This window comes from Oncorhynchus keta, chromosome 16, assembly GCF_023373465.1.
Source record: "Oncorhynchus keta strain PuntledgeMale-10-30-2019 chromosome 16, Oket_V2, whole genome shotgun sequence".
In the NCBI taxonomy this organism is placed as follows: domain Eukaryota; kingdom Metazoa; phylum Chordata; class Actinopteri; order Salmoniformes; family Salmonidae; genus Oncorhynchus; species Oncorhynchus keta.
The window spans coordinates 3,783,854-3,794,311 of NC_068436.1; the positions used below are offsets into that span (position 1 = coordinate 3,783,854).

General features: G+C 43.5%; 1 protein-coding gene across 7 annotated transcripts; it reads left to right on the plus strand.

Annotated features, from left to right (window-relative positions):
- Window positions 1-1,646: 1,646 nt before the first annotated feature.
- LOC127907913 (LIM domain-containing protein A-like) lies at window positions 1,647-9,936 on the plus strand. 7 transcript variants are annotated; one of them, XR_008065516.1, is made up of 4 exons: window positions 1,647-2,459; window positions 6,286-6,347; window positions 6,548-6,709; window positions 8,610-8,723. XR_008065516.1 is itself a non-coding variant. In XM_052464418.1 (3 exons), exons 1-3 carry the CDS (start codon window positions 1,950-1,952, stop codon window positions 9,929-9,931), a joined length of 768 nt encoding a protein of 255 aa, XP_052320378.1. In that variant the 5' UTR covers window positions 1,656-1,949; the 3' UTR covers window positions 9,932-9,936. The 7 variants fall into 7 exon arrangements, 2 of the variants coding, with proteins under 2 accessions (XP_052320378.1, XP_052320377.1); XR_008065520.1 differs by lacking the exon at window positions 1,647-2,459 and adding an exon at window positions 5,504-5,687; XM_052464418.1 differs by lacking the exons at window positions 6,548-6,709; window positions 8,610-8,723 and adding an exon at window positions 9,736-9,936 and having other exon boundaries at window positions 1,656-2,459.
- The last annotated feature ends 522 nt before the right edge of the window (window positions 9,937-10,458 follow it).

Sequence of the window (10,458 nt, forward strand, 5' to 3'; positions counted from 1 at the left end):
ACGCACTATCCTCTGTAGTGCCTTGCGGATGGAGGCAGAGCCGTTGCCATACCAGGCAGTGATGCAACCCATCAGGATGCTCTCAATGGTGCAGCTGTTAAACCTTTTGAGGATCTGAGGGACCCATACCAAATCTTGTCAGTCTCCTGAGGGGAGTAGGTTTTGTCGTGCCCTCTGCACGCGACTGTCTTGGTGTTCTTGGACCATGTTAGTTTGTTGCTGATGTAGACACCAAGGAACTTGAAGCTCTATACCAGCTTATACTACAGCCCCGTTGATGAGAATGGTGGCGGGCTCGGTCCTCCTATTCCTGTCGTCCATAATCATGTCCTTTGTCTTGATCAGGTTGAGGGAGAGGTTGTGTCATTGCACAACACGGTCAGGTCTCTGACCTCCTCCCTATAGGCTGTCTCATCGTTGTCGGTGATCAGGCCTACCACTGTTGTATCATCAGCAAACTGAATGATGGCATTGGAGCCTGAATGCCAAGCGTCACGTCGGGAGGAAACCTGGCACCATCCCTTAGGTGAAGCAAGGTGGTGGCAGCATCATGCTGTGGGGATGTTTTTCAGCGACAGGGACTGGAAGACTAGTCAGGATCGACAGAAGAGTTGAGCGCCCGCAAATGTAACGGATGTGAAGCGGCTAGCTTAGTTAGCGGTGCGGCTAACTAGCGTTTCAATCGGTTCACGTCACTTGCTCTGAGACCTTGAAGTAGTAGTTCCCCTTGCTCTGCAAGGGCGCGGCTTTTGTGGAGCGATGGGTAACGATGCTTCGAGGGTGACTGTTGTCGATGTGTGCAGAGGGTCCCTGGTTCGCGCCCGGGTATGGGCGAGGGACGGACGTAAAGTTATTCTGTCGCCATTGATGCTGTTGACCCGGATTACTGGTTGCTGCGGAAAAAGGAGGAAGGTCAAAAGGGGGTGAGTGTAATGGATGTGAAAGCGGCTAGCTTAGTTAGCGGTCGCGCTAACTAGCGTTTCAATAATTTACGTCACTTGCTCTGAGACCTTGAAGTAGTAGTTCCCCTTGCTCTGCAAGGGCACGCAGATTTTGTGGAGAGATGGGTAACGATGCTTCGAGGGTGACTGTTGTCGATGTGTGCAGAGAGTCCCTGGTTCGCGCCCGGGTATGGGCGAGGGACGGTCTAAAGTTATACTGTTACACAAACTAGAGAGAGATCCTTGATGAAAACCTTTTGCAGAGCACTCAGGACCTCACACACTGGGACGAAGGTTCACCCTCCAACAGGACAACGACCCTTAACACAAAGCCAAGACAATGCAGGAGTGGCTTCGGGACAAGTCTCTGTATGTCCTTGAGTGGCCCAGCCAGAGCCCGCTCTTGAAACCCGATCGAACATCTCTGGGAGACCTGAAAATAGCTGTAGAGCGAAGTTCCCCATCTAACCTTACAGAGCATTAGAGGATCTGCAGAGGAGAATGGGAGAAACTCCCCAAATACAGAGTGTTCCAAGCTTGGTAGCATCATATCCAGAAGAAGCGAAGCTGTAGTTTCTGCCTGAGGTACTTCAACAAAGTACTGAGTAAGGGTCTGAATACCTCTGTAAAATGTGATATTTCATTTTGTTTAAATACATTTGCAAACATTTTTAAGAACATGTTTTACTTCGTCATTATGGGGTATTGTGTGTAGATTGAGGGTGGGGGGAAAACTATGTAATCCATTTTTGAATAAGGCTGAAATGTAACAAAATCTGGAAAAAGTCAAGGGGTCTGAATACTTTCCGAAAGCACCACAAGATTGCAACACTATGCAGCCACAATGTGTGTTGTAATCAGCAAGAAATTAGTGTTCTACTGAGAAAATATTATGCACGAGATGGTGTATACGAAAATGTAATACAGATGTTGATTCATTATATAAATGCATTCACTGTTTTTCAGTAAAACAGACTCCATCTGCAGCATCTCCCACCACAACTGGAAATGCAACAACGACAACCACAGCTGTCCCACAACAACCACAGCTGTCCCCACAACAACCACAGCTGCCAACACTACAACCACAGCTGCCAAAACCACAACCACAGCTGCCAACACTACAACCACAGCAACCAACACTACAACCACAGCTGCCAACACTACAACCACAGCTGCCCAAACCACAACCACAGCTGCCAACACTACAACCACAGCTGTCCCCACAGCAGCCACAATTGCCAACACTACATCCACATCTGCCAAAACCACAACCACAGCTGCCAACAATATCACCACAGCTGCCAACACTACAACCACAGCTGTCCACAAAACAGCCACAGCTGTAACACTGCAACCACAGCTGCCCCCACAAAAACCACAGCCGCTCCAACTACAACACCCTCGCTCGCATTTGTTTTGAACCTGGTATTCAGATCAGATGAGGTTTTCAGTCCTGATCTGACAAATACCTCTTCACCTTTGTTCCAGAGTCTGGCAACGAAGACAATTAAAGCGGTAAGATCCTCGTTTACCATGCAAAAGGAAAGTACCAGGTATCCACAGTAATGATTTAAATTAAAGGCAGCTCATCTGGGCCATTGAGCTTGCTTTGACAACCAATTTCAAATTAAATTTCAATTTTTGTTTGGCATATTTTGATAATCTCAACTAATTACTTTTAGTAGAAATGATCGTGTGGATTTCATTATAGGGCTCCTGTATTTTTTAAACACACATTCAAACATTCATAGCAGGAAGTGAAAGTTTGCTAAAACAGAATATAATTTATCACAGATAATAGTACCAATTGTGCATAACATGGGAAATTACAAGACTGTAAAATGTGGTTGACCTCTAAAACAGCATTTTAGAATAATGAAGTTATTGAAATATTGTTTTATATTTTTAGAATTTCTTGAAAAATATCCTCTACCAGGCGGATGAGTTGCCCATTAATTAGAGGAATGCTGTTTAGTCAATGCTAGCTATTATGGATAATGGAGAAATGTTGCTCTGGGATTTGTTTTGAGCAAATAGAACAATATTTTCATATTCATATCAGTATTTACTGTCTGCCACATGTCACTGAATCACTCTTTATCATTTTTGTTTTTCAGCTTGAGCCTCTGTTTAAGGCACAATTCCCAAACTTCATAAGACTGATTGTGGTGGGTTTCCAGGTCAGTAAGCTGTAACACTCAATATACAAAGTCAGTAACATTTATAAACCTTTTGTATACCCAGTGTAATTTATTTGTAAATCAGTATTACCATTAAACAGTTTTAAATATCTAGTACAACAGTTTACTGCTATCAACAACCACCAAACTAATGATAAAAAATAAAATATTCGGTCTATGCCTTGTTTTGTCACCCCAGGAATGGTTCCATCATCACAGACACCCAGCTGGAGTTTGCTGCCGCCAACACAACTGCTAATGCGACCACACCTTTTGCTGAGGCTGTGGCTACTACTCTGAGCTGCGATCACCAATGGAAGTTTGAGTATCAACATCTCAGCCAATTTCAAGATTACTGGTCAGTTCTTGCACACTTCTACACATTATACATTTAGTCAATAAGGCACGAGGGGGTGTGGTATATGGCTAGTATACCACGGCTAAGGGCTGTTCTTAAGCACGACGCATCGTGGAGTGGCTTGACACTGCCCTTATCTGTATATCAAAATCAAATCAAATTGTATTTGTCACATGCGCCATACAGTGAAATGCTGTAAGGCGCGGTACGGAGTCAATGTGCAGGGCACCGTTGTTGAGGTAATATGTAAATGTAGGTAGAGTTATAGATAATAACAGAGAATAGAAGCATTGTTCCAGGGGTGGGGGCAATGGTAGCAGTCTGGGTAGCCATTAGATTTGCTGTTCAGAGTCTTATGGCTTGGGGGTAGAAGCTATTTTAGGAGCCTCTTGGATCTAGACTTGGCGCTCCATACCGCTTGCCATGCGGTAGCAAAGAGAACCGTCTATGACTAGGGTGGCTGGAGTCTTTGACAATTTTTAGGGTATTCCTTTGACACCGCCTGGTATAGAGGTCCTGGATGGCAGGAAGCTTGGCCCCAGTGATGTCCTGGGCTGTACGCACTATCCTCTGTAATGCCTTGCGGATGGAGGCAGAGCCGTTGCCATACCAGGCAGTGATGCAACCTGCCAGGATGCTCTCAGTGGTGCAGCTGTTAAACCTTTTGAGGATCTGAGGACCCATACCAAATCTTGTCAGTCTCCTGAAGGGGAATAGGTTTTGTCGTGCCCTCTTCATGACTGTCTTGGTGTTCTTGGACCATGTTAGTTTGTTGCTGATGTGGACACCAAGGAACTTGAAGCTCTATACCAGCTTACACTACAGCCCCGTTGATGAGAATGGTGGCGGGCTCGGTCCTCCTATTCCTGTCGTCCATAATCATGTCCTTTGTCTTGATCAGGTTGAGGGAGAGGTTGTGTCATTACTGCAACACGGTCAGGTCTCTGACCTCCTCCCTATAGGCTGTCTCATCGTTGTCGGTGATCAGGCCTACCACTGTTGTATCATCAGCAAACTGAATGATGGCATTGGAGCCTGAATGCCAAGCGTCACGTCGGGAGAAACCTGGCACCATCCCTTAGGTGAAGCAAGGTGGTGGCAGCATCATGCTGTGGAGATGTTTTTCAGCGACAGGAAGACTAGTCAGGATCGACAGAAAGTTTAACGCCGCAAACTAGAAGATCTCTGTTGAAACCTTCTCCAGAGCACTCAGGACCTCACACTGGGACGAAGGTTCACCCTCCAACAGGACAACGACCCTTAGCACAAAGCCAAGACAGTGCAGGAGTGGCTTCGAGACAAGCCTCTGTATGTCCTTAGTGGCCCAGCCAGAGCCCGGTCTTGAACCCGATCGAACATCTCTGGGAAACCTGAAAATAGCTGGAGAGCAAAGTTCCCCATCTAACCTGACAGGGCTTTAGAGGATCTGCAGAGAAGAATGGGAGAAACTCCCCAAATACAGGTGTTCCAAGCTTGTAGCGTCATATCCAAGAAGAAGCGAGGCTGTAGTTTCTGCCTGAGGTACTTCAACAAAGTATTGAGTAAGGGTCTGAATACTTCTGTAAATGTGATATTTCAATTTTTATTTTAATACATTTGCAAACATTTTTAAGAACATGTTTTTACTTCGTCATTTGGGGTATTGTGTGTAGATTGATGGTGGGGGAAAAACTATGTAATCCATTTTAGAATAAGGCTGAAATGTAACAAAATCGGGAAAAAGTCAAGGGGTCTGAATACTTTCCAAAAGCACCACAAGATTGCAACACTATTGCAACAATGTGTGTTGTAATCAGCAAGAAATTAGTGTTCTACTGAGAAAATATTATGCACGAGATGGTGGACACGAAAATGTAATACAGATGTGGATTCATTATATAAATGCATTCACTGTTTTTCAGTAAAACCGACTCCATCCGCAGCATCTCCCACCACAACTGGAAATGAAAACGACAACAACCACAGCTGTCAAAACCACAACAACAGCTGCCAACACTACAACCACAGCTGTCCAACACTACAGCCACAGCTGCAACAACTACAACAATAGCTGCCCCCACAACAACCACAGCCGCTCCAACTACAACGCCCTCACCCCCAGTTGTTTTTGACCTGGTATTCAGATCAGATGAGGTTTTCAGTCCTGCTCTGACAAATACCTCTTCACCTTCGTTCCAGAATCTTGTAACGAAGACAATTCAAGCGGTAAGATCCTCGTTTACCATGCAATAGGAAAGTACCAGGCATCACAGTAATGATTTAAATTAAAGGCAGCTCATCTGGGCCATTGAGCATGCTTTGACAACCAATTTCAAATTAAATTAAAAATAGGAATTTTGTTTGGCACATTTTGATAATCTCAACAAATTACTTTTAGTGAAATGATCATGTGGATTTCATTATAGGACCCCTGTATTTTTTAAACACACATTCAAACATTCATACCAGGAAGTGAAAGTTTGCTAAACAGAATATCATTTATCACAGATAATAGTACCAATTGTGCATAACATGGGAAATCACAAGACTGTAAAATGTTGACCTCTAAAACAGCATTTTAGAATAATGAAATTATTGAAATATTGTTTTATATTTTTAGAATTTCTTGAAAAATATCCTCTACCAGGCAGATGAGTTGCCCATTAATTAGGGAATGCTTAGTCAATGCTAGCTATTATGGATAATGGAGAAATGTTGCTCTGGGATTTGTTTTGAGCAAATAGAACAATATTTTCATATTCATATCAGTATTTACTGTCTGCCACATGTCACTGAATCACTCTTTATCATTTTTGTTTTTCAGCTTGAGCCTCTGTTTAAGGCACAATTCCCAAACTTCATAAGACTGATTGTGGTGGGTTTCAGGTCAGTAAGCTGTAACACTCAATATACAAAGTCAGTAACATTTATAAACCTTTTGTATACCCAGTGTAATTTATTTGTAAATCAGTATTACCCATTAAACAGTTTTAAATATCTAGTACAACAGTTTACTGCTATCAACAACCACCAAACTAATGATAAAAAATAAAATATTCGGTCTATGCCTTGTTTTGTCACCCCAGGAATGGTTCCATCATCACAGACACCCAGCTGGAGTTTTGCTGCCGCTAACACAACTGCTAATGCGACCACACCTTTTGCTGAGGCTGTGGCTACTACTCTGAAGGCTGCGATCACCAATGGAAGTTTGAGTATCAACATCTCAGCCAATTTCAAGATTACTGGTCAGTTCTGCACACTTCTACATTATACATTTAGTCAATAAGGCACGAGGGTGTGGTATATGAAACAGTATACCACGGCTAAGGGCTGTTCTTAAGCACGACGCTTCGTGGAGTGGCTTGACACTGCCCTTATCTGTGGTATATCAAAATCAAATCAAATTGTATTTAACAGCATGCGCCCATAACAGTGAAATGCTGTAAGGCGCCGGCATGGAGTCATGTGCAGGGGCACTGTTGTTGAGGTAATATGTAAATGTAGGTAGAGTTATAGATAATAACAGAGAATAGCTAGCATTGTTCCAGGGGTGGGGGCAATGGTAGCAGTCTGGGTAGCCATTAGATTTGCTGTTCAGAGTTCATGGCTTGGGGGTAGAAGGCCACTTGCTTCCTTGGATCTAGACTTGGCGCTCCATACCGCTGTCATGCGGTATAAAGAGGGAACCGTCTATGACTAGGGGTGGCTGGAGTCTTTGACAATTTTTAGGGTATTCCTTTGACACCGCCTGGTATAGAGGTCCTGGATGGCAGAAGCTTGGCTCTAGTGATGTCCCAGCTGTACGTACTATCCTCTGTAATGCCCAGGATGGAGGCAGAGCGCTGCCATACCAGGCAGTGATGCAACCTGCCAGGATGTTCTCAGTGGTGCCAGCAAACCTTGAGGATCTGAGGACCATACCAAATCTTGTCAGTCTCCTGAAGGGGAATAGGTTTTGTCGTGCCCTCTTCATGACTGTCTTGGTGTTCTTGGACCATGTTAGTTTGTTGCTGATGTGGACACCAAGGAACTTGAAGCTCTATACCAGCTTACACTACAGCCCCGTTGATGAGAATGGTGGCGGGCTCGGTCCTCCTATTCCTGTCGTCCATAATCATGTCCTTTGTCTTGATCAGGTTGAGGGAGAGGTTGTGTCATTGCACAACACGGTCAGGTCTCTGACCTCCTCCCTATAGGCTGTCTCATCGTTGTCGGTGATCAGGCCTACCACTGTTGTATCATCAGCAAACTGAATGATGGCATTGGAGCCTGAATGCCAAGCGTCACGTCGGGAGGAAACCTGGCACCGTCCCTTAGGTGAAGCAAGGTGGTGGCAGCATCATGCTGTGGAGATGTTTTTCAGCGACAGGAAGACTAGTCAGGATCGACAGAAAGTTTAACGCCGCAAACTAGAGAGAGATCCTTGTTGAAAACCTTCTCCAGAGCACTCAGGACCTCACACTGGGACGAAGGTTCACCCTCCAACAGGACAACGACCCTTAGCACAAAGCCAAGACAGTGCAGGAGTGGCTTCGAGACAAGCCTCTGTATGTCCTTGAGTGGCCCAGCCAGAGCCCGGTCTTGAACCCGATCGAACATCTCTGGGAAACCTGAAAATAGCTGGAGAGCAAAGTTCCCCATCTAACCTGACAGGGCTTTAGAGGATCTGCAGAGAAGAATGGGAGAAACTCCCCAAATACAGGTGTTCCAAGCTTGTAGCGTCATATCCAAGAAGAAGCGAGGCTGTAGTTTCTGCCTGAGGTACTTCAACAAAGTATTGAGTAAGGGTCTGAATACTTCTGTAAATGTGATATTTCAATTTTTTTTTTTAATACATTTGCAAACATTTTTAAGAACATGTTTTTACTTCGTCATTTTGGGGTATTGTGTGTAGATTGATGGTGGGGGAAAAACTATGTAATCCATTTTAGAATAAGGCCGAAATGTAACAAAACCGGGAAAAAGTCAAGGGGTCTGAATACTTTCCGAAAGCACCACAAGATTGCAACACTATGCTGCAACAATGTGTGTTGTAATCAGCAAGAAATTAGTGTTCTACTGAGAAAATATTATGCACGAGATGGTGGACACGAAAATGTAATACAGATGTGGATTCATTATATAAATGCATTCACTGTTTTTCAGTAAAACCGACTCCATCCGCAGCATCTCCCACCACAACTGGAAATGAAACGACAACAACCACAGCTGTCAAAACCACAACAACAGCTGCCAACACTACAACCACAGCTGTCCCCACAAACAACCACAGCCGCTCCAACTACAACGCCCTCACCCCCAGTTGTTTTTGACCTGGTATTCAGATCAGATGAGGTTTTCAGTCCTGCTCTGACAAATACCTCTTCACCTTCGTTCCAGAATCTTGTAACGAAGACAATTCAAGCGGTAAGATCCTCGTTTACCATGCAATAGGAAAGTACCAGGCATCACAGTAATGATTTAAATTAAAGGCAGCTCATCTGGGCCATTGAGCATGCTTTGACAACCAATTTCAAATTAAATTAAAAATAGGAATTTTGTTTGGCACATTTTGATAATCTCAACAAATTACTTTTAGTGAAATGATCATGTGGATTTCATTATAGGACCCCTGTATTTTTTAAACACACATTCAAACATTCATACCAGGAAGTGAAAGTTTGCTAAACAGAATATCATTTATCACAGATAATAGTACCAATTGTGCATAACATGGGAAATCACAAGACTGTAAAATGTTGTTGACCTCTAAAACAGCATTTTAGAATAATGAAATTATTGAAATATTGTTTTATATTTTTAGAATTTCTTGAAAAATATCCTCTACCAGGCAGATGAGTTGCCCATTAATTAGAGGAATGCTTTTAGTCAATGCTAGCTATTATGGATAATGGAGAAATGTTGCTCTGGGATTTGTTTTGAGCAAATAGAACAATATTTTCATATTCATATCAGTATTTACTGTCTGCCACATGTCACTGAATCACTCTTTATCATTTTTGTTTTTCAGCTTGAGCCTCTGTTTAAGGCACAATTCCCAAACTTCATAAGACTGATTGTGGTGGGTTTCAGGTCAGTAAGCTGTAACACTCAATATACAAAGTCAGTAACATTTATAAACCTTTTGTATACCCAGTGTAATTTATTTGTAAATCAGTATTACCATTAAACAGTTTTAAATATCTAGTACAACAGTTTACTGCTATCAACAACCACCAAACTAATGATAAAAAATAAAATATTCGGTCTATGCCTTGTTTTGTCACCCCAGGAATGGTTCCATCATCACAGACACCCAGCTGGAGTTTGCTGCCGCTAACACAACTGCTAATGCGACCACACCTTTTGCTGAGGCTGTGGCTACTACTCTGAAGGCTGCGATCACCAATGGAAGTTTGAGTATCAACATCTCAGCCAATTTCAAGATTACTGGTCAGTTCTTGCACACTTCTACATTATACATTTAGTCAATAAGGCACGAGGGGTGTGGTAATATGGCTAGTATACCACGGCTAAGGGCTGTTCTTAAGCACGACGCATCGTGGAGTGGCTTGACACTGCCCTTATCTGTGGTATATCAAAATCAAATCAAATTGTATTTGTCACATGCGCCATACAGTGAAATGCTGTAAGGCGCCGGTACTGGAGTCAATGTGCAGGGGCACCGTTGTTGAGGTAATATGTAAATGTAGGTAGAGTTATAGATAATAACAGAGAATAGAAGCATTGTTCCAGGGGTGGGGGCAATGGTAGCAGTCTGGGTAGCCATTAGATTTGCTGTTCAGGAGTCTTATGGCTTGGGGGTAGAAGCTATTTCAGGAGCCTCTTGGATCTAGACTTGGCGCTCCATACCGCTTGCCATGCGGTAGCAAAGAGAACCGTCTATGACTAGGGTGGCTGGAGTCTTTGACAATTTTTAGGGTATTCCTTTGACACCGCCTGGTATAGAGGTCCTGGATGGCAGGAAGCTTGGCCACAGTGATGTCCTGGGCCA

Bases quoted from the DNA above. Each gene is read 5' to 3' on its own strand.
- LOC127907913 (XM_052464418.1), top strand. From the start codon at position 1,950: ATGCAACAACGACAACCACAGCTGTCCCACAACAACCACAGCTGTCCC. The intron at 2,460-6,285 runs GTAAGATCCTCG...TTTGTTTTTCAG, and splicing joins CAACGAAGACAATTAAAGCG to CTTGAGCCTCTGTTTAAGGC. The intron at 6,348-9,735 runs GTCAGTAAGCTG...TTGTCACCCCAG, and splicing joins CTGATTGTGGTGGGTTTCAG to GAATGGTTCCATCATCACAG.